Here is a 24,371-nt window from a genome sequence, read left to right on the forward strand (position 1 = left end):
TTGAAAATGAAACAGTTTATTTAATAGTTAATAGCCCCAGCAATTAATTAATTAATAACCCCATACCAGCCAGTCTGACTAAAGGGCAAAATAAATTACACATCTGATCCTGCAACAAGTAAATACATACTTGGATGTACACAGACAAGGTGGAAGTGGTCTACAAACCTCACAGGTTAAAACATTACTTACTTCCAATGTGTCCCTGAGCAAGACACTTAACCCTGACTGTCCCTCTAACTACTGATTGTAAGTTGCTTTGGATAAAAGTGTCTGATAAATGCTGTAAACATGAACGTACGAGGTGCCACCGATCACTGTCCCCACACACTGCTCCCCGGGCACCTGTCATGGGTTCCCACTGCTCACCAAGGGTGATGGTTAAATGCAGAGGACACATTTCATTGTGTGCACCGTTTGCTGCACCTGCTTTGCTTGACAATGACAATCAGTTTAATTTCACTTCAACATACTTTCGAATTCGAAAATGTCGACAATGTACACAAAAAGTAGGGGGGAAACTGGTTATTAAGTGAAGATTTTTTTTTTTTTAAGTGACGAATGACGAATTTAAGTGTGGATGCTGAGCAGTGCTGCTCTCACGCCAACGCAGACTTTACCGACGCAGAGGCAGGCGTCGCCGGAAACGGCCGAGCGGAGCCGATCGTCGAGCCGAAGTGCCCGGATGCGATCGCGGGCGAAGGGGCGGAGCGCTCGCCGGGCTGAGCTGCGCCTCTCTGCAGATAGGGGCAGAGTTCGGCGTTGCGTGAGTGAGAGATGGTGGACCGGGGGCGCTCTTCCGATCACTGAAGGCCTGGAGCGACTCAGCGGAGCTGCAGCCTACCGAAATAATAGACGCGAGCAGGCCGTGCAGAGAGGAGAAAAAAAAGAAAGAAACAGAGACGGACGGAAAAAGCGAGCGATAGATAGAGAGGGGGAGAGAGCGAGAACAAACGCGTAGACATTCTCTCACGTCCGCTCCACACACACACACACACACGCACACCAACACGGCATTGATGGTAATGTATGCAAGGAAACAAGCGCGACTCGGCGATGGGTAAACACCTCTCTGCGTTTTTTTCCTCCTTTTTCTATTCTCATTTCCCCCCTTTCCTCTCCTGCGCCGCACCATCCGCCATTTTTACTCAAACCAGAAATTAACTAAGAAAAAAATAACTTGAACGCCGTTTCGGCGGCGGCGCTTTTCCCCCGCCTTTGCTGTTTTGGGTAAATTAACCGGGTGGTGCTTTAATTTATCCCACTGGACAGTGTTGCTTCGGTTTCGCCAGCCGACTTTTGCTTCATTTTATTTTTGTGTGTGTGTTTTTTTTCCAGGTGCAGCGACCGAAGGGACTCCCAGCCCTACCAGGTAGAGATTAAAACCGGGACGGGCGGGCAGCGTAGGCCGATGGGCGGACAAATGTTACAGGAACCGACGCGACGAAGCTATTTTTTCGGACGAAAACGGACGGCCGCCCGCGGTTTAGGCTTTTAAATCCGGCCCTGCGGCGGCGCGGGCGAGTTTGCGCGTCGAATGAAGCGGCGGTGTCGAGTTTAAGTGAGCTTCGCGTTAGCCCGTTAGCATCGGGAGGCCTGGCTGTCAGCAGATAAGGGTTTTTTTTTTTTTTTTAGGAGTTAAAAACAAACCGCTGACAGGAGCCCGAAACGACCAAAGCCCACAGAAATACACGCGTCGACTCGCATAAAACCGGATAATGGCGCTGTTTGCTAGCTGGTTCTAGGAGTTACGTGACGTTTTATTAGCAATCGCGACGTACGTGAAGTTGAGCTGGCCTATGCTAAGCTAACGCTAGTTGTGCTAAAGCTGCGCCCTGATGAATGGTGTCACCAATGGCTGTCCCGACAGCGGAGGAAACACACGCACGCCTTCATTTTTTGCACGTACGGACGACAAAACCACTGTGGCGTGAATATTAATTAGCTGTCAGCGGGTGCCATTTAATGGCGCCTTTTTATTCAGTGATCGACGCAGGGCCCGATCCTTTAGCCCCTGATCCCTGTCTAGGGTTCTTGGCCAGGCCTAGGAAAGTGTGACACGTAAAATCCACAGTTTCCAGAGCTGGTAAACCCTGGCTGTTAAAAGAAGAAAATGTACACTCTCTCTTTATGTTGTAAACACCTAAATTTGCGCCCAGGTCATGACAGCCGTTTGTAACTGTTCTTATTTTAAAGACCATCAAACGTAGATCACAGCAAAGGTGTCTTGTCCAGTAGATCAAGAGAGTGGTGGCAGTCAGTCTCCATCGTGCAAAGCGGACTTGGGTGAAGCGTGTTATAAGTGACACTGCTAAGGCAATTTTAAAGGCACCGAAAGCCTGCATGCACAGCAGCAGTTTTTACTCATGTTTGCCACGTGAACGCGGTTTCAGGTGTCTCTACGTGCATGTTCCTTGCAGACTCTTAAATACTCGTCCAAGAGTCACCCGGGCAGTGACCACCGGCATGAGAAGATGCGAGACGGCGCCGATGCCACCCCACCGAGCAAGATGCTGCGCCGTTCTGACAGTCCAGAAAGTAAACACCTGGACAGCTCTGGCCACGGCCGGGCGAAAGCAGTACACACACACAGAGGCAGAGATAGAGACGGAGGTAAGCCGCAAGCAGATCAAGACGTAAAGTTGAACACGTCGCTCCTTAGATGTCTCCTGATGTTGCCGATAATAATCAAATATTAATAGAAAATAACTGTTGGAATTGCATTTTTGAGCATGAGCATTTATTACTATACCTCCAAATGCAAATTAGATCTGTGGTTTTGATCACTTTTGGTGATCATTCTAACAGACCTTTCTGGTTATCAGGCTTGTTTTGGGAGGGGGGCAATACCACCTCTCTTTAGGGTCATTCTTAATTAGTTTATCGAGAAAAAAAATGTCTCTTAGTTTTCCACCTGATTCATAGTGTACATAAATGTGCTTTATTTGTCTATGTTTCTAGATGGGCATCCATAGTTGATTCACATACACTGCACAAGCAACCAATTCCATTTGCCTCAAAATATTTGCAGTAATTGCATTCATTAATTGAGGAACTGAAACCTTTTTGGTGGTTAAGCTGCAGTAAACAGGTTTGAGCAGCACTGCCGTATTGCACATACCATCCCAGATACCATCTTTATGTCATAATCAAGCCTAGGATGCGAGGCTTTAACCAAGCGTGGTTTGGTAAGTTAGGAAGGGACAAATGCGCCTTTGGGTGGAACAGTGCAAGCCGTTTTATGGCTACATATGCAAAGGGGCATTCTGCCCCTATCTAACCTAAATCCTTACACCTTGCTCACTTACTTACAGGCTTAAAAACCTGGTCCCGCACCATTCTGTCAGTTTGGTGTAGTGGAATTAATGGAATTACAGACACTGCACCATGTTTTAGGACCAGAGACAGGGTTCCTGTGTAAAAACCTGGAGAAGTCATGGAAAGAATTTCAGGCTTTGAGAAGTTTTGGAATATGAAATAAACATACAAATTTATGGATGTATGTATAAAATGCAGTACAGGCCCAAAGTTATGACACCTTCTCGTTCAATGCGTTTCCTTTAATTTCATGACCATTTACGTTGGTAGATTCTCACTGAAGGCATGAAAACTATGAATGAACACGTGGAGTTATGTACTTAACAAAAAGTGGAGACCTGACCTTCACAGTCACAGGACCTGAACCCAATCGAGATGGTTTGGGGTGAGCTGGACCGCAGAGTGAAGGCAAAGGGGCCAACAAGTGCTAAACACCTCTGGGAACTCCTTCAAGACTGTTGGAAAACCATTTCAGGTGACGACCTCTTGAAGCTCATCGAGAGAATGCCAAGAGAGTGCAAAGCAGTAATCAGAGCAAAGGGTGGATATTTTGAAGAAACTAGAATATAAAACATGTTTTCAGTTATTTCACCTTTTTTTGTTAAGTACATAACTCCACATGTGTTCATTAATAGTTTCGATCCCTTCAGTGAGAATCTACCAACGTAAATGGTCATGAAAATAAAGAAAACACATTGAGTGAGAAGGGGTGTCCAAACTTTTGGACTGTACTGTATATATTTCCTGAAGGCTGTCCAAGATGTTTTTCTATGTTTTTACAACATTTAAAAATGAGCGCAGCTCTATAATATCATGTCACGTGGTAATTGGGTGTGCTGCTTTCAGCACCTCTGCAGCTGCGTGTCTCCTTTGAAAAGTCATGTAAATTACAGCTGATGATCTATGCAGGATCATGATCAGGTCCATTTTGCTCGGGCTATGCAAACTTTGAGGGGGGAAAAAACTGTTTTCAGGGTTGTCATAAATTCAGTTAGACAATTTTTGGTAAATTTATTTTTTCCTCATTTGCACAGAGATGTCAGAGAACATGTCATTAAAAGTAATTGAGCAGTCATGGAAATTCTTAAGTAAAAGAAGTATTGTACAAAGCCTATGAAATACAGCAAGCATCTAACCAGGGGAGCAGAAGATTAGTGCTACGTAGCAGTCAAAAAAGAGCAAATTTAGGCTATATGCTGCAGTTTGTACAGATATGTTATGCATGGAGATGAATTGGGCTGAAGTTAGATTTAACAGACTGATGGTTACTCTATGCAGTATGTACAGTGTAGTAGTGCATACAGATTGTTATATGTGACTAATATAATTGGAGGTACGTAATGCCAGAGAGTTAAGTGCACACAATTATGAGTGTGACCGTGTGTGAGTACAGGTTGTTTAAGTGTCTGTGCAATTATAGACATTGCAGATCACAATATAGGTAACCGTAAAGCTTTTTAAAAAAAATAAAATTAACTTGTAATGATTGTATGGTACGTGCTAGTTTGTTCCACCGCTGTCAAATGACATCACAACATTTTCCTGGTATAGTATCATGATACACATATTGAAGTGTGTTGGAATTTAGGTTTTTTATTAAAAATGGTTTTATTTTAAACTTACACTCCTCAAGGTCAACAGGTTCTTCACTCTTTCGGGTTCGTTTCCCCCATTTGCACATTTCTCTGTCGTTTCCTTTGGCCATTGTTTGGTCATGCTTGGAATGTTGCACAGGGAGTTCATGGTGTCTCGGCACTCAAAAGTAGCCACATTTTTTTCTCTTCCTTTCCTCTCAGAGCCCATTTCAGAGAATCTCTGTAGTGGGTAGGCGCCCTGAATGAGTTATAGTGCTAATTTCTCTGTTGGTGGCTAGAACCACCTGTGGCTGCCTTTGAGCTCCGAGTGGAACTAACAGCCCTTTTTTTGTCACTACTCTAAAGATTCACCTCTGCCCACTGTGTTTTTGGGGTTACTTTCCCCTCGTTTGCCCTCGGCGTCGCTTTTTTCTCCTTGTGCTCCCCCTCCTTGCCGCCGGTACTCGTGCAAACGGTGTCCTAGGGGCACCTCTGTACGCTGTGGGTTGCTATAGCGATGATGTTCTGGTGGCTGATGATTGGGGCAGGGTGCAACCAGCACAGTGTGCAGGTGCTTGGGTTTCCTCCCTCCCCTTTGCTCGCACGTTGCTTACACCATCCCCCATTTCGCACCTGCGATGGTTTACTATCTTTCACCGGGTGATCCAGCCTCTTCTGTCTGCCCTGCGTCTGTCCAGCGTGACCCAATAACAATGACCGCTTCATCCATATTTTTCTATACAATAGCATCAGTGCAAAAGCTAATTAGATTTTTTTTTTTTTAAACCCAAGAGTACTGTTTTGTGTGTGTCCTTGTTATAGACAGATCACCTCCATTTTTAATTGTCCCTGTGTTGTAGGAGACTTGGAACCATCTGAGTGCTTTACCCTTAACAGCACAAGCTCTTGTGCAGAACTAAAGTGTGGTTATGATTTTGTGTCCTTTAAAGCTAGTCACAGTGACGTTAATGGTAATTTTAATAGTGGGTTTTATGTATTGCCTTTTTGATTTGCCCCTGTTTGTTTGTTTGTGTGCTCAGGGACCAGTTATTCCCCTCAAGAAAACTCCCACAACCACAGCAGCCTGCACAGCTCCAACTCCCATTCCAACCCCAGCAAGACTGCTGACACGGTAAGCGGCATGTCCTGAGCGCGCAGTTTAAACCGTGTCTACAGTTTCTGACCCATTCTGTTGTCATAACAAACTGCATCCATGTTTGTAGAGAAATGGGAGGCTAGAAGGATTCCCATTTGCTTTGTAAATTAGGGCTCTTAGAAAATCGCAAAGAACCTTTTTAAGTCTAGGGCTGAAACGTGATTCTGAAACAGGGCTCATATAGACGGTGCCTGAAATGCCCCAGGAATTGGAAGAATGCTTCACAAGTAGGAGCAAAATGTAATAAATGTGTCGTTTCCTGGGAAGTGGACACATGATCAACAGGAACGATCTGAAGCGCACAATGTCTGTAACCTTGTAAGACCTCAGGTATCTATAACGTTTGCATTGCCCACCAGGTAGGATAGTCTGCTACAGCTTGCTTTCCTGAGGCCAGCTCAATCGAGCACAGAATGCCGCTTGAATGGAAACAGTCCCTGTTTGTTACTCCTCGTATCAAGTGTACCTTCTTTGGCTGTGATAGGCTTAATAAACCCAGACACGAATCTCTGTCTGGCGGACCTTCAGTCGCTCTTGGGCGGCGAATGAAAATCTAAACTTGACTCTGGAGGCAGAGATTGGGCTTAGTTCTGTGCTAGGCAACAGCATAATGGGCTAGTTTTCAAAAACCCACTCCAGTTCAAGAACAGTGTGATGGCGAACTGAAGCTGCTATGCCAAAGTCTTGTCATGCCACTAGTACTTATTTACTTATTGATCTATTTGTTAGGACAATCTTGCATTCCCTCCTGTAATCCAGTAAAGATGCACCGGGAATTCAAAACCAGATTTAAAATTTGAGGCCAATTTTACAATATTAAAATTTTAAGAACTTTAAAGTTCTCTGCAGTTAAGACAGTTGTGACATGCAGGAAGACATAGATCAGAAATGTTTGATGTAAAGGAGACAAAATTGTGTAGTATATTCATATGTGCTTTGAAAAGTTGATGCAGTTGTTCATTAAAATAATGATTTTGATTCATATATGAATGATCTGTCATAGAATTACTCTAAATAGCAGTAGTCACTCGTAGGCAGTGTTGTCCCATCCTTCATTGTTCTATTTACAGAAGACACGATCAGGCTATATCAGTGTACATATAGAATATTATAGTATCAATAATAGACCTTGTGGCAAAGTCTGTGTGGTCCAGGAGGGTGTCTGAGGGCCTGAAGCTTGGATGGCGCGGCTGAGGGCACACAGGGACCCATGCAGGGGGTTGGGAGAGTTTCCCTCCATCATCGCCTCCAAGGTGTCCAGGCAGCACCCTGGGATACCCCCATGCCATGCCTGAGGAGGGTTCTTTTTCTCTTTCCCCTCCCCCTGCTGCAGCAGTGCCAGTGCCCGAGCGGGGAGCCGCATAGAAGATGGCTGATGCCACCACTGAGTCATAGAATGACTTCATTTGTCATGTCCCCTCTTTTTCATTCTTGGACTGGGTCAAATAGATAATCAGTGTTCCAACAAGTGTATCCCAATAAAGCATAAATCAGGAGCCATGGGGGAACATGAAATGATTAAAACACATTTATCACATTTCCATGTGTAAACACCTGTGTGTGTGTGTGTGTGTGTGTGTGTGTGTGTGTGTGTGTGTGTGTGTGTGTGTGTGTGTGTGTGTGTGTGTGTGTGTGTGTGTGTGTGTGTGTGTGTGTGTGTGTGTGTGTGTGTGTGTGTGTGTGTGTGTGTGTGTTTGTTTGTGTTGCATGGGCCTGTCTGCTGAGCCACAATATATGTTGTAGGCTGGGGTAAGGGGTTAATGGCGGGTCACTGCAGGTCCTGTCAGCTCGTTGGTTGTCATGAACGTGGCCAGATGGCTCTGGCTGCGATAGTTTGTGTCCCCTCAGGGTAGGTGTATATGTTTTGCAGGCAGGGGGATAGCTGTCCTGTTGAATATACATGGAAGCTGTGTATGAATTATCTGCGTCTGTCCAGCTGTTAGCATCACATGGGTGCACTATATACAATGCAATATTAAATTCATATCTAAAGGAGTGAAGAAATATCTTACATTTAATCCTGCACAGGCAGACATGTTTATAATGTCACGTCTGTCATAAAATGAATAATTTTCTTGATTTGGGAGCTGTAATAAGTATAACCTTGTACTGGCCTAAATGAGTCATCAAACATCACCTGAGATGGACAGTAGTCAGAAATCAGCTGCTGCCATTTCATTTGGACATTTGGACAAGCCTGGGCGTAGATGACGTTTCATACAGATGGGGACTGTTTGCTGATTCCGTAATCAGTAATGAACGGTGATTAACGGTCAATGCGATAAAACGGTGGCTGTTCTGTCACACTGTGTAATAAGCTTTATTAAATTGTGGATAAATTTGACCCTCATGAAGTAGAATGCAAGATGTCCATGTTTTTCCGGATACGCTTGAGCTTGTGGGACTCCCAACACATCTGTGGCAATTTCTGTGCGTTACTTCCTGTTTTGCAAAGCATGCTGGGTATCCAGAATATATATTTATTTATTTTAATTTTTTTGCAATGGGAATTGTTCCATGGAACACGAGTCTTGAGGCGTCCCCAACTTATTTTTTTTAGATGTGTGTAGTGTGGTATTCTTTTTGGTTTTTACCTTTTTGTTCAGTTTTATGATAAAGCTGAATATATTGCTTGTGTAAAATAAACAGTTAGTGATTGTGTGAGTTTTGTGTGTGTGTATATTTATTTATTTAGATTTCTTCCATTCTCATTGACTGCAGAGAAAGTGTTTCTGCTGCAGCCAGATTGCTTGCTCTTGCATCAGTATTCACCTCTTACCCCTTCCGTCTCTCATTCCGTTTTTCTCCCTTCCTCCCACTCTCCTCAGCCCTACGAACCTGCAGATGATTGGTCGGAGCACATCAGCTCCTCTGGGAAGAAGTACTACTACAACTGCAGGACGGAGGTATCGCAGTGGGAGAAGCCCAAGGAGTGGCTGGAGAGGTATGAGCAACATATGGCTTTACATTTATGCCATTTGGCAGACTCCCTTATCCAGAGCGATTTATAACATGCTTTCATGTTACCATAAATGAAATAATTCAAAATCATTATTGGTCTCCATTGTACCATACTGCACCTCATCATACGTGAAGTTAACATGGTCATGTAGCTTCTCTTTCAAACATGAGCTTCATATGTACCCTTCTTTTCGGCTTGGGTCTTGTATCCCCAGTCTGTCATGTTGTTGCCAGATACAGCCTCTCTATCCAATCCCAGAGAAAATTATTGGTGGGAACTGTGAACCTAAGTCCTTTTTGCTGTTTATTGGAATTACCAAAAAAAAAAAACTGACACACAAAACATTCAAATGTGGGACTAGAACCCCCCCCCTAAAACACTATAAAACCTGTATCATAGAGAATGGCTACTGCTAGCTTTTCATTTAGTTTGATAGTTTCATTTGTATTGGTAACTTAGATTATCAAGTTTTGCAGTAGGATCCTTGCGGGTGTGGTTGTGGGTTCAAATATCAAACTGCCAGGGTGCTACTGAGGTCCCCTTGAACAAGGAAAATCCCCACACACTGCTCCCCGGGCCCTTTCCCCGGGACCACTGCTCATTAAGGGTGATGGTTTAAAGCAGAAGACACATTTTGTTGTCACCGTTTGCTGTGCTGCAGTGTTTCACAATCACTTCACTGAGCATTGTGCTGCTGGCCTGGGTCAGACGAATCCCATCCAACCTTTGCGTCACACAACCTTGCTCTTTACCAGGACATCCAGCCTCTGTAAGGTGTTCTTTCTAACCTGGTCTTGTCGCAACATGGGACTACATGTTCATTTGAAGAAACACAGAACATGTTCGGGATATCGAGGAAGGCAGTCTGCTAAAGAAAAATGTCGGATGCTACAGGCCTGCCAGCTGTGATATGTCCCTGTAGAAATGGTGTGTGATAGTCATGTAGAACTTGCTTTTCAGTGGTTCAGAGTGATTCTTAAACTGTGCCTATAACAGGTCAAACTTGCTTTCTGGTAGGAGTCTCATGTCTATTTGCTCATCCTTTTTACACTGAACAATAATTGATTCTCGATTGGATGCTTTGTTTACATTTTATCGTGTTTTATTTTTTGGTTTTCTGAAAAAGCTGGTGTGCAACTAGTTTTCAATATTGTGTATATAAGTAAGGGTGTACATAAGTTTGTGTAATTGTGTTTAAGTGAATATTTAGGTCTCCTGTTTCCTTAAAATGACACAATAAGTCTCCTCCCCACAATAAACAGATTGAAATACTGTTATCAGTATTTGGATTGGCTGAAATCTAAACTCCAGGTATTTGTATAGGATGGTAGTGGTCTAGTGTCAAAGGCACTTGCCTTGTTTAAACTACCACTTACTACCATTGTTTCCCTGAGCAAGATGCCAAACCCGGAATGTCCCTGTAACTACTGGTTGGAAGTAATTCTGGACATGGGCGTCTGATAAATGACGTAAATGTAAATAAAGGGTGTTGAAACTGAGAGTGCTGTATTGTTGCATCCCTATTAACTATACCATTATACCAGAACTGGTGTGAACTGCATTCCTAGTTTTCTACAGTATAACATACTTACATTTACATTAATGGCATTTATCAGACACCCTTATCCAGAGCGACTTACAATCAGTAGTTTCAGGTACAGTCCCCTCACGGAGACCCTCACAGTGGTAAAAAGGGGTTTAACTTCTCCTCACTTTAAGGACCTGAATTACAATTCTGTTCTCTTGTTTTTTTGTTTTTTTTTTTGTCTGTGTGTGTATCAGAGAGCAAAGGCAGAAGGAGGCTGCGAAGCCGACGGTAGTCAACAGTTTCCCCAAAGATAGGGATTACAGACGGGAGGCCATGCAGGCCACGACAGCCACAGGCTACCCCCCTAGTAAGTATGCAGGGTCTTCTGAAAAATACAAGGGTGTAATCATGTTTTTTAAGTGATTATACCTTTATACATGGAGTGCTGCTTCAGTTCATATTTGGATGACAGTAGTCATTTTTTAAACATTTTAATGCAAATGTAATGTTTTTTGTGGTTTCTGTTTTTAGAATTGACTTTAGACCTGATTCTGTTGTGCTTTTAGTTATATAAGTACAAAGATGGTGTCCTGTTACTCAGCGGGACCCTGGAATCATTTTTGACCAGTCATCCCGCTCTGCCCACAGAGTCTGTACCGGTTGAGAAGCCTTCCACGCTCTCCTGTACATCCCAGTCATCCTCCTCTTCCTCGGTGGCAGGCACCACCACCAGCACTGCCGGTGCCCCTGGCTCAGCCTCCGTTTCCACGGTTCCTGTTTCCCCGGTGCTGCAGTCTCCGGCCTCGGCCACCCTGCTGCAGGACCCCTCCCTTTTGCGACAGCTCCTCCCAGCATTGCAGACTGCCCTGCAACTGAACAACGCGAGTGTTGACATGGCCAAGATCAACGAGGGTGAGTGTGTCTGCACTCACAGATGCACATCCGATGTCGGCCAGCCAATATTTTCCCAGTTGATCTGTACTCCACGAAACCTTTCAAGTGTCTGTCTGAAATAAGTTGAACAAGTGGTTCCTGCTCACAAGTAACGTGCCGAAGGATGATGATGATGCTTCTTCTTCGTCTAAAGTGCTAGTCCTCGATTTTATGCTACTGAATATGAAACCCTTTGTGTTTAGAGTGCAAGGTGTGTTTCTTTTAGATCCAATGTAATATTGTTCAGTCAGTAGCAGTGGGACTGTGAGTGTTGGATGACTGGTATATATAAATATGTGGTCATATTATTTGTTCCATCTGGACTGCTGGATTTTCCTAGATCGGCTGATGATTCTCAAAATTATGAGATTTATTTAATCATTTACTTGTCAGTTTAACCCTCTTTGCACTGGGCCACCATTTCCGCCTGTTTTTAACTACTTATTTAAATGCAATTATCTTCATTTTTGTTCTAACTTTGTGCACATGGTGAAAGAAAAACGTGTGCTTACAAATCTATAGATTTGAGCTTTTTATAAAGAGGTCATTTCAGGGCAGTTTACATTTAAAGCATTTATCAGACGCCCTTATCCAGAGCTACTTACAATCAGTATATACAAGGACAGTCCCTCCCCCGGAGCAACTTAGGGTTAAGTGTCTTGCTCAGGGACTCGATGGTAGTAAGTGAACTTTGAACCTGGGTCTTCTGTATTGCTTCCGTATTCTTAAAACATTTTCTGGTTCAATATACCATTGACAAACTACATTGCAACTTTGAAGCCTTTATTTAAGTGACTATTTGCAGTAGGGCTGAAACGATTATTCGAATAACTAATGATTCGATTACAAAAAATGTTCGAGGAAATTTCTTTGCCTCGAGGCTTCGTTTAATTAGTCACAAAGTCCAACTTTTCGTATCGCTCCCGCGGAGCTACGCAGCACCGAAATCATTGTTTTACACGGACTGTTTTAACTGAAGCCCATTTTTAAGGAAACTCAAGATTTAAGGAGGCACGAATTATTTTGAGCTCTATGGCAATGGTGGAAAATGAAGATACCGGTGTGCGTGAAAGGCATACAACGTCTAAAGTGTGGGACCATTTTATGCTGCGTGGACAACGTAGTGGAGGGTGTACACTGTAAAACGGATCTGGCTTACCATAAAAGTACTTCGTCAATACTACAGCACCTTAACCGAACAAATCACGTAAATCCTTACATCCTCTTCTACAAGGTATGGCCGCTAACTAACATTAGCGCTTCTTAGAATATACATTATTTGTGTTATGCCTCGTCACTATCAACTCATAGCAAGAGAGCACGCACACACACTGATAGGTGTGTTTTGAGGTGTAACCTTCCCCATGCATAAGGTTGTAATAATAAATGCAACAGATGGACAAATCTACATTCATTAGCATATAGATTCACTTTTGGGAGAGTTTATAGCATTTGTTGTATATCACAGCGGCACAGGCTTGCCAGTAGTGGCCTAGCGGTTAAGGAAGCGGCCCTGTATTCAGAAGGTTGCCGGTTCGAATCCCGATCCGCCAAGGTGCCACTGAGGTGCCACTGAGCAAAGCACCGTCCCCACACACTGCTCCCCGGGCGCTGGCTGCCCACTGCTCACTCAGGGTGATGGGTTAAATGCATCACCCTGTGTGCATCGTGTGCTGTGCTGCTATCACATGTGACAATCACTTCACTTTACATGCATTGGGCACACATGCACTAAGTTGGATTAATAGTAATACTTTAATTGCTTATTAATATTTTCTTTTTACTATTTAGTACCTTTTTATACTTTTTATGTTTTCGTTATTCTCAGATGGGCTGTAGCACAGAGGGACACCACTTTTGTATTAAAATAAAACATAAGGACAAATAGGTTTACCCTATGTTTGTGAATTTCATAGTTTGTCATGTACATCATGAATGTTTCACAGAAAGATTGATTTAAATGGGCTTAATTCTGGAGCCAGTAACCCAAAGGTTTTAAGCTTTGATCTAATAAGTGTTCAGTTCGAATTTTGTTTGTGTTGAATAGCAGCCAATTGCTTGCTCATTTTTGCACACACTATTGATAGGAGTTGTTAAAAAACGCAAGAGTATGATTTATACGATTACTTGATTAATCAATGAAAAAAAATACAGAATACTCTTCCAAAAATATTCGATAGTTGCAGCCTTAATTTGCAGCTTTATGAAGGGATGCCAGTAGGCGTACCCAAGTATCCTTGAAGTTATCCTTACAGCTTTTTTTTAACAATGCTAGATAGTTTCTCACCAATAATATTACCGTTGTTGTGCAAAGCAGACATTCCTTTGCTAGGAATCTGATTTTTAAGCACAATTTAATTAAAAAAAATCTGCACTTTAATTTAAATCTGCACAGGCTCTAGACACAGTTTCATGTCTGGTATGATTACAAACAAATACTTTTACACCTCCAATGATAGTTCAGCTGCCCACCAGTGGGTTTTCTAGGGGTGGAAGGAGAACTGTGTAGGCTGTGAATCCTGAGGCATCATGCCACCATCATAGTGTTCCTCCCTGAAATAAGTAGACAATCAAGCAATGCAAATGTTCTACTAAAATTACAATTCAATATAGATATTACATCCAGGTCAATGTACTATTTATTACTACATTTGTAAAGCCACAGATGAGCCAACATGTAACTAGCATTAAAATGCTAACTGCTAGCTGGCCATTTAAATGCTAGCCTAGTGTGTAAATGGCTATCATATGTGGATAGGTGCAGCTCAGATTATCCATGATGACTAATTTTCCAGAATATAGGATACTTTTCTAGCATCATTATCATATACAATCCACAAAGGCACTTACGTGTCATAGGCAGAATCGCGTTGCTTAATTATAGCGTGTTTAGGATAAACATCGGAGCCAGTTTTGCTGAAAAATATTCATTCATCCACACGTGAGTGAAATACGGCGCAATGCCTGGTTTTAGTGAACTATCCGAAGTGCAGCAGCAGGGTCATTTTGCGCAAGGCACCCCCTGCTGTGACGCACACAGGTCCCGGCTTTGTTCTGGTGTTACATTGGGTGTTACATATCATATATCATTAGTGTGTGTAGGATTGGCCGAGAGAGCAATCACTCAGTTTGACACGTTTGGGATCAAATTGGATTTTTTTTCTTTTTTTTTTTTTTTGGACCCGGCCAAAGTTTTGTCAGTAGGAGCACATGTTGAAAATGCGGCTTATATCAGAATAAAGTAATCGCAGAGGAAACTAAACATGGGATCTTACAGAGAACATCGGTGGCTAGCGTTAGAAAAATAATGGAAGCTGTAGTATTGTCAGCAACCTATCACCAGGGGCAGTGCACAAAGGGGTTAAATATTTAATATTTTGCCACATACATTGTGGTAGTGATGGCCTAGTGCGTAAGGAAGGGGAACTGTAATTTGAAGGTTGGTTGTTCGAATCCTGATCCGCCGAGGTGCCACTGAGCAAAGGACCGTCCCCACACACTGCTCCCCGGGCGCCTGTCATGGCTGCCCTCTGCTCACCAAGGGTGATGGTTAAAAGCAGAGGACACATTGTGTTGTGACCCCATTTGCCATGCTGCAGTGTTTCACAATGACAATCACTTCACTTTTTTTATTTAGTACTTTCTCTCAGTGTATCTGAGTTTAGGCCACAGACCAGAGTTAAGTCTCTCTAACATACACATGCATCTTGGCCTGAAGTCAACCTTCAGTGACCTTTTGTAAGCTCTATATATAGCTCTATATATATGTATGTATGTATGTATGTATATATGTATATGTATATGTGTGTGTGTGTGTGTGTGTGTGTTTTTGATTTGGTGTTTGCTCCAAAAATATTCTTATCTACACTCTGTAAAGGCCATTTGGGAACCACGGGCTTGGGCTCTGCAAGCAAGGATTAGAAACTGCTGGCAGCATCATGCGGACTGTAGGATATTTATATTGTGTCGCGGTGGCCAAGTGGTTTGTATTGGTCCTGTTCTTTGGTTGTGCCAACTCTTGATCTGGATCGTATTTGATGCTTGTAGGACCTGATTTCACAGAATGTACTGCTGACAGGGAGGCAAGGCTTGGTCTCAGCACGTAGCCTTAATGATTTCATGCAAAAATTGCATCTCTTTCCATCTGTGGTGTCTGCATGAAGTCTGACAGCCTTCTAATAATTTACCCAAATAATTTAAAATGATTGTTTAGAAGTGACATGTTGGCATTTTCCACTTTGTGTTTTAGATTGTCAGGTCTCTTCTGATCAGCTTGAGGGAAGCATAGTGCACATTTAAACATTGTGACCCCAGACTCCGGGTTCACAGTAGCTGGGGCGGACATCTGTCTGTTAACAGACCTGGAGAGCAACCTGTTATCATAGGGCTATAACATTACCAACATGTGAACAGCATGGTGGTCCAATCTCACTACTACGGTCTAAAAATCGGATTAAGCTTGATTTGAATACTTGCATTTATTGTGCTGTCCAATTCATACGGCTTCCAATTTTCCCAAATTAATGTGCTCTCCAATAATATTGTTTTATATTATATTGCAAACATCTCTATTGCAAAAATTCTACTGTGGGTGTTGATTTTGTTCACATGTGCGTTATTTTAGGTTTTGTGTGTGTGTGTACTGAAAACCTTTTTGTTTACGGGGCTTTTTTTTTTTTTTTTTTTTTTTTAAACCGCTAGGCCACCACTGCCCCAATTCTGTTGTTGACCGATGAGTTGCATCTGAATTAAGAAGTATAATAATGTTATTAGGGTTGTGTATTGGCAAGGATCTCTTGATATGATAATCACAATAGGATTATATTGCAATACTGTACGTTTTCTACAGTTCACTGAAAGTAAGAACAGAGCTGAAATACAAGATTCTGTGTACCATCTGAGTGGATCACTTTACATTAATTCAGCCAAATCAACAAGTGAACTGAGTTTTAACTATATTATCTTTGCTAGTGCTGCACGATTAATCTAATCACAATCGTAATCGCGATGTCAGTCTGTGCGATTTACATGAACGCAAAAAGCTGCGATTTAAATGATTAGTACATGGATTGGATCGGATATGTTGCCGATCCATTCTCTCAAAGTTGGCAAGCTGACTGAAGTCTCACATCTCAGTCGGATGTGATGTGTTTGGTCACATGACTTTCGATTCGGAGACATATGGTTAGACGCCGCATGACGCACTGCATCGTACGTCAACGTCACCGCCATATTGCGATAGGCTGTACTGTGAAGCATATACATGTCTATGGAGAGAAGTGCATAAAAATGCCTCACTCTTGTGCTGCTTGGGGCTGTAAAAACCGCTGAACGCTCCAAACCAGATCCCGGGGGATTACATTTCATAGGTAAGGTTGGACAATTGTTTTGAATATATTTCGCCATTATAAAATCCCGTTTTATAAGTCTTAACCTTAGCTAAGCTAGGCTAAGCTAGCAAAGCTATGCATCCCGGTGTTCAAGTCAGCCTCCAAACAACGTTTTGGTTAAACGTAAGAACTATGATACGGGATTTTATAATGGCCAAATATAATCAAAACAGTTGTTTAGCCTTACCAGGGTTTGTCGTTCGACAGTAATGTAAAGAGTTTTTTGTGATTATTTAATATTTTTTGTGATTATATTTGTAGAATATTGTATTTTGAAAGCCCTGGGCATTTCAGGTTGTTTGTATGTTTCGCTTAGAAATTAAACATTTCACTATTAGTATGCGACTTTTCATTGATATACAAGCAACTGCCCTTTATCATATCGCATATCACAATATTGATCTCAATAATCGCAATATGTCTTTCCCCAAATCGTGCAGCCCTACTCTTTGCGTTTTGACACACTGAAGTAGTGGACACCGAAAAAATGTTAAGCATAAGATTTAAAATGAGAGATTTAAGTGCCTGGTCAGTTAGCTGGTGTGGCGCTTGTAGAGGACCTGCTGAAATGTAAACATCTAAAAAATAAAGTGCATATGCACGCAGCACTTATCAGTGAACAAACTGAAGAAAATAAGCAGCACAACCATGAACATGTTATCCGGCGTTATTGTATGTATGACTTGTTTGGGATTGTGGGTCAGGTTGGGTTAACACGTCAGAAACGTGCGGCCCAGGAGACTTGGAATGAAGGCGCTTTCAGACAGTGTGGCATGCGCCTTACTTTGCTCTGAAACGCAGCATGCCCCTCGGTGGTCTTGTGCGCTCACCGCGGTCCACGTTCGCCAACCTCACAGCGAGCGCAGAGCATGCCACGCTCGCTCCAACAGTGGCTTTACTTTATATGGCTGAGCTGGGTCGAGTTGAGTCGTTGTTGATGTGATGTGTGGGAAATCACCTGCTTCCACCTTCCCAGGGCATCCCTCCGATGACTTGCGTGACACCAATACAGTGTAAGTGAAGTGATTGTCATTGTGAAACACTGCAGCACAGCACACAGTGACACGGTGAAATGTGTCCTCTGCTCTTAACAATCACCCTTGGTGAGCAGTGGGCAGCCATGACAGGCACCCGGGGAGCAGAGTGTGGGGACGGTGCTTTGCTCAGTGGCACCTTGGCAGCTCGGGATTCGAATGGCAACCTTCTGCTGCTTTAACCTCTAGGTGGCTTTTCAGTCCACGTGGGGAGACAGAGAAGAGAAATTCACTCTGCAACCAGTTTCAGAAAATAATTGTTCTGGTGCCCTGAAACGGCAGTCCATATTGGACAAATTTTGCCGTTTTGGTGAAAAGCGTTCTCGTGTAGATGGGGCCTAAGCCAGTATGATTGAATTAAACAATTATTTGCATGTGTCCACTATACCCCCACATAAACCCCCAAATAAACATGGATACAGAATGAGTGATGAATTTGTGTTCAGGCAAGGTCAACTACTTTAGTTTTCATGCAGTATCTGGCACCGTAATGTGTTTTGAGTTGGGAGTCACATGGTGTGTGTGTGTGTGTGTGTGTGTGTGTGTGTGTGTGTGTGTGTGTGTGTGTGTGTGTGTGTGTGAAAGTGAAGTGATTTTGTCATTGTGATACACAGCACATGGTGACTCAACGAAATGTGTCCTCTGCTTTTAACAATCACCCTTGGTGAGCAGTGGGCAGCCATGAGAGACACCCGGCGAGCAGTGTGTGGGGACGGTGCTTTGCTAAGTGGCACCTTGGCTGCTCAGGATTCGAACCGGCAACCTTCTGATTTACAGGGCAGCTTCCTTAACTGCTGGGGCACCACTGCCCCCTCTGTGTACCCCAACTCAGTGATATAGAGGCACAGAGGCACTGACAAATACACAAGCGATTCTGTAGTTTTTTGAGCGTGATACTAGGTGGACGGGAGTTTGTATCCAGCGTACTTTTTTGTGTCTATAGGCTTTGATACAATACATCTTAAGAATTCCTGCTGAAATTAACTCAAATTGGTTGTGTTTACTGAATATTTAACAATGTGTGACTGCTTGCAAATTGCAATTGAGTATTAATCCAATATCACCACATACAATATTGCTAACACTCCTTATTATTATTATTACTGAAGGTATTTTCTTTATCAGGTATGTTGTAGGTGGAGGTAGATAGTGTAAAATGTGTGTTAATGGAGATGTTATAGTTTTGGACTTCTGTTTGTATGAAAGTGATATGCTGTTTTACAGTTTCTTATTGAAAATGCTAACTTAAAAAAATTCCTTTCTTTCTCTCTAGTTCTGACGGCTGCTGTAACTCAGGCGTCGCTGCAGTCGATGCTTCATAAGATCCTCACGGCCGGCCCGTCCGCCTTCAACATCACCACGCTGCTGTCCCAGGCTGCACAGCTGTCTAACCAAGGTACAGACTTTGCCTGACTCATGTGTTTAGTCCTTCCTCCTCTCAGCCATGCTGAAAGCGTGAGTTTGCTGGAGGCTTTGGGCGACAATGGAGGTTTTCCTCAAATGGAAGGTTTCGCACATGCCGACTGTTTTCTGGTCTTAACAATTGAAAAAGCAGGCGGAAAAATATGGTAATCCTTTGTGGGGTTTTTTTTTCGTTCACAAATTTTAAAATATAGAATTTTGTGGCCACATCTGCAGCAGATTCTCACAGTATCCATAGCCAGGTGTCTGCTAGTAGAGCAATGCAAATGGTGTTAGATTTGCGGGTCCTTGGAGAATGCTAACTACTTCAGAAAGGTGTGAAGAGAGTAATGGGTGCACTTCACGCCTCTAGACTATTTTGAGAAAGGCCCCTGTCCTGATTCAGCAGATCCATGAACTGAGCTTCTCTCAGTAATGGCTCAGAACAAATCCAGTCGGCTCTCAACTTTAGCCCTGCTGAATTCTTTTGGGATGACTGATCCAGTCCTTAGTCGCCCAGTATCAGGGGCCGACGTCAGTAAAGCGGTCCCTGTAATACAAGAGGACCTGCTCTCTTAATACATGTGCCTTCAGAAACATTTTCAGGGATTTGATGAGACGTTCTACTAATACTGCAGACCACAACAATAATAAGACAAGATTGCTTAAAACTACTTAAAGGTCTCCTATTATGAAATGTTATATTTTATTTCGGTCTTAGTGGTTACCTAATCCTATTTTTTAATTCAGCCATGGTGCAGAATTTCAGATACATTTAGTCAGTTTCAATGAGATTTCCCCAGGACGTGCAGTTTTGCTGTCTGTATCTTTAAATGCTAATCAGGAGGAGAGCGGCTTGTAGACGTTGAGGGGTCATTCGTGGAAATGACGTAATCAACACCATTCACCAACCACAATGTTTGGTGCCAATTGGTGCAAATCAAAAGATCTGACCACTGTCTCATTAATAAACCCGAATTAAGTGAACTGTGTTCGTGGAGTACTTTGTTTGCTACAAAATTTGTCGTCTTTATTATATTATGCAAATTTACTTTTTTCTTTTGTTTCCTTTGCCGTTAAGCAGCCCAGCAGTCCAGCCAGTCGCCGATGTCGTTAACATCTGATGCCTCGTCCCCGCGGTCATATGTGTCTCCACGGATCAGCACCCCTCAGACCAATGCTGTCCCACATAAACCACTCCTCAACACACCGCCTGTAGCCTCACAGACCAAGGTAGTGCCCCCTTAGTCACTTTACTCATGTGCATATGAAGTGTCGGACACTATTTAGTGTTATTAAAAACCTGGAAAAGTCATGGAATTTGAAAATAATTTTCCAGGCCTTAAACTTTTGGAATATGAAAAACAGACAAAGTCTGACACAAATGTATGACATGAATTGCCTGTAGGTCTGCACAAGAAGTTTTTCTACGTTTACACGGACAACATTTAAAACCAGAGCAGGTTTATAGTAGCTTTGCTGGCTTTACATTTCGAACCACGTCACGTGTTGCTGCGTGAGCGGCTTCCATATTCCAGCACCTCTGCAGCTGCGTGTCTCCTTTTAAAAGTAATGTAAATTACAGATGATCTATGCCGGAACATGATCGGTTCCATTTTACTTGGGCTTGCGTGAAGGAAGAAAACACATTCATGAAGTTAAGCTTTTCTGTGTTGTCATAAATTTAGTTACACATTTTTCTGGTAAACGTGAATAATTTTTTTTTCTTTTTTTCTTTTGTAGAAATGTGTAAGAACCTTGTCGATATGATGTTAAACCAAAAAAAGACACACAATTAATTTTTTTTTCTCTCTCACTGACCCATCAGCTGTGCAGTACGCCTATAGTGAAGCCAGGACCTCTCCCTCAACCCTCCACTCAGCAGCCCCTTTCGTCAGACAAACATCACGACACGGCCAACTCTCCCCGTATGCTGCAGAGACAGAGGTACGCCAGCGTGCTCGCTGTATCATACTGTATGCTTCTAAATGGCCTTTAACTGAGTTGACCGGAGCTATATTATTATTTGTTTTGAGTTATTGTGCCCCTTCCTCAAAAGTGGTGTTACACTCCCATCTAGTGGCATGCAGCTGAACTATTTTTTTTTCCCCGTTCATTTTAGTTTTTTGTAAGTGTGCAATTTTGTATTTTAAATTTATTTAATCCATAGATAAAATTACATTAATAGTCCCCCCCCCCCCCCTCCCTTCCTCTACAGCAGTCAAAGAAGCCCTTCACCCAGTCCCAACCATGTGGCCCCAAGCATCAGTAACAGCAACAGCAGTGGTGGGGGAGGGCAGGGAGTGGCAGCAGGGCGAGGATCGTGCTCTTTCACCCCTTCGCTCGCGGCCTACTTCAACGAGAACCTCATCAAACACGTCCAGGGCTGGCCTGCAGAACACGCAGAGAAACAGGTACCTTGCCACCTGAGTATGTCCCACATCACTGCTGTGTATATTGATGCATGTGGTGCAAGAGCTAGTTTTTCCAGTGTGTTGGGTCTGGTACTGATTGCCCCGTCTGCTTCCAGGCGTCTCGGTTGCGTGAGGAAGCCCACACCATGGGGAGCATCTACATGTCTGAGAACTGCACCGAGCTCAAGAACCTGCGTTCTCTTGTCAGAGTTTGTGAGATACAGGCCACGCTGCGCGAGCAGAGGTAGCGCATCACCCATGCCTGCATGTTATTGCATACACGTTATCATAAACTACCATTTAGGGTTATTTATACATTTATAAAAAAAAAAAGCATGAAACTGATTTGAATATGGAAAAAAAATATAGAATTGTCATTGACAATTTTTTTTAAATGATTAAATGCTGCACTACTAGTGTGAAGGTCATTTATTCAGTGCAACTGTTTCTGGCTGTACTTAGATCATTGGAAGGGTTTCTTAACAATGAATGTTTGTGTGTTGTTTAATTATAATACTTTGGTCAACGATCAGTGTTTCATTGGTACGCAATTGTTTAATTTCCTCTACACGTATGCAACTATTCCTCATTAACAGCCATTCTCAGATAAGTCATTTACAACATGAACAATATCTGAGCTGGAGTTGGACTCATTCCATTTTTTTTTTTTTTTTTTTTTTTTAAATGCACCAAACAATTTCCCATCAAAAAAGTGCATGGTCATGCAAATCTTGCCTTTGCTGACAGTCTTGTTTAGGAAGTGGTCACATACTGACTTCAGTTGACCACATGATTGCATTTGAGTTGAGAATAATCAGTCGGGGTGGCTGACCTAACTTTACTGTGACTACATTGGGCATCAACATAACTAACACACTACCTTCTGTTTCTCTTTTTCAGGATACTATTTTTGAGACAACAAATTAAAGAACTTGAAAAGCTGAAGAATCAGAACTCCTTCATGGTTTGAGGACTCTGGTTTGCTGCGATTGGAAGTCTGAGTGCTTTAGGGAGAGTTGGAAGAGGATGAAGAGATATGGGGTGTGTGTGTGTGAGTGAGTGAGTGAGTGAGTGCGGGGGCATTGGTGGAGATGAAAAGAAGGCAGACTGATCCATTGCACACACAAGCGGAACCTTATAGAACCCCCACTGGTTCTGTTGGTGTTCCGTTGTCATGGGGGCCCAGTCTTACTCTTACACAAAGCTGCAGCCCAGTGGCTTTTGGACCGAGGAGGGTGGGGTTGTTTTTTTTGGGGGGGGGGGCAGGAGTGTGTGGTGTGTGTGTGTGCGGAGTTGAGGGATCAGGGAATTGAGATGGGACAGGACCTGCTCACCTTGCTGCCCTGTTATGTGTAGATTTCTTGTAGATGTTATTTCCATGTTGTAAATATGTTTTGTAGATTGAAAGCCATGCCTATCAGAGGAAGATTAAAAACAGACAAAAAAAAAAAAGCTTTTGACGTCCAAACCATAAAACTAATCTGTTGCCGGATTGGGTTGGGGAAACTCCTCCCCTCAGTCTCTGTAATGTTAACTTTTTGTCTGCAGACTTTTAAAGGAAAAGATGAAAAAAAGAAAACCATAAGCTTCTGACTGAAATAGATCAGTGAACCATTGCCTCAAGCATGTTGAAGGAGATGCATGGGAAAGGTTGACTGTCCACCTGAACACGACACATATTCCCCCACACACCCTTCATCTGTCACATGCACACTTAAAGGTGTACACACCCACACAGTCTAGTCTAGAACTTTGTCTTCGAGTCTTTTTAAAAAAAAAAAAAATATAATAATAATGCCGCATTACAGCTTAGCAGTCGGAAACAGCTCGACCTTCCTTTCTTCCTTCTTTCCTTCCTTCCTTTTGTTTGCACTATAATGGTTCCATGGGCAGCATTCTCTGCCTGGATGAGTTGTACCACGTCTGTCTGCAATGGTTCAGTGGTCTGTTAGTTGTTCATGACTGCCCCCTGGTGGCTCGCCGCAATCACTGCTACATCTGGTGCCTGTTTGGGTGACCTGAAAGGAGCGAATCAGTGAGTGCCGCTTCTGTTCTGGACCCTCCCCCGGCCCACCGAACAGCCAACAAACCAGGTCCCATGTGTGGAATTGTATTTTTTTTTTTTTTCCCCACTTCCAGCCCCTTCTTAGTTCTCACAACATTTTCCAGCAGTTTGCTTTCCCATGCTTTAGGGGAAGAAATCTTCTTAAACCTACAATATGAAGGTTTTGCACTTTCATTCCGTTGTACAGTTGCGCAATATTGGACAGCAGTGGGGTGGGGGGGTTTATTAGAGTTGCAGTGTTTTTCTTTTCTTTTTTAATTAATAGTGCAGTTGACTTAAAACTGCTTCAGATTATTTTTTTCCATTTTGCCCCATCCTAGAAGTTAAAGGCTGTGGAGGTATATGGCAGGGGTGGGTGCAGAGAGGGTCTCACAGGCAAGGACTGGACTGTGCAGCCCCCCCCCCCCACATCGCCAGGGTCAGGGCAGAGTCACCCGGGGTCACAAGGTCAAATGTGAAATTGTATGTATTGTAATAAAACATTCTAACTGAAGCCAGCACTGGTTCTATGATTATTATTATTATTATTATTATTGTTACTGTTTTAATTTTGGAGTTAGTATGGATATCAGTATGGATATTTCTAGTGCCTTGTT

The 24,371-nt window shown here is 42.9% G+C and overlaps 1 protein-coding gene across 2 annotated transcripts; it reads left to right on the forward strand.

The window, feature by feature from the left end:
• Window positions 1–731: 731 nt before the first annotated feature.
• Window positions 732–24,268, forward strand: waca (WW domain containing adaptor with coiled-coil a). 2 transcript variants are annotated; one of them, XM_028970543.1, is made up of 13 exons: window positions 732–1,060; window positions 1,339–1,372; window positions 2,421–2,613; window positions 5,933–6,024; window positions 8,877–8,992; window positions 10,793–10,905; window positions 11,187–11,450; window positions 19,169–19,291; window positions 20,378–20,529; window positions 21,125–21,243; window positions 21,515–21,710; window positions 21,827–21,954; window positions 22,611–24,268. In XM_028970543.1, the coding sequence occupies exons 1-13, from the start codon at window positions 1,020–1,022 to the stop codon at window positions 22,678–22,680; spliced, it is 1,641 nt and encodes a 546-aa protein (XP_028826376.1). In that variant the 5' UTR covers window positions 732–1,019; the 3' UTR covers window positions 22,681–24,268. The 2 variants fall into 2 exon arrangements, with proteins under 2 accessions (XP_028826376.1, XP_028826377.1); XM_028970544.1 differs by having other exon boundaries at window positions 20,381–20,529.
• The last annotated feature ends 103 nt before the right edge of the window (window positions 24,269–24,371 follow it).

This window comes from Denticeps clupeoides, chromosome 2, assembly GCF_900700375.1.
Source record: "Denticeps clupeoides chromosome 2, fDenClu1.1, whole genome shotgun sequence".
In the NCBI taxonomy this organism is placed as follows: Eukaryota; Metazoa; Chordata; class Actinopteri; order Clupeiformes; family Denticipitidae; genus Denticeps; species Denticeps clupeoides.

What these genes read in the sequence shown, in the direction of transcription:
- waca (XM_028970543.1), top strand. Translation starts at nt 1,020, where the DNA reads ATGGTAATGTATGCAAGGAAACAAGCGCGACTCGGCGATGG. An exon ending in AGGCAGAGATAGAGACGGAG is followed by an intron (nt 2,614 to 5,932) that starts GTAAGCCGCAAG and finishes TTGTGTGCTCAG; the next exon opens with GGACCAGTTATTCCCCTCAA. An exon ending in CCAGCAAGACTGCTGACACG is followed by an intron (nt 6,025 to 8,876) that starts GTAAGCGGCATG and finishes CACTCTCCTCAG; the next exon opens with CCCTACGAACCTGCAGATGA.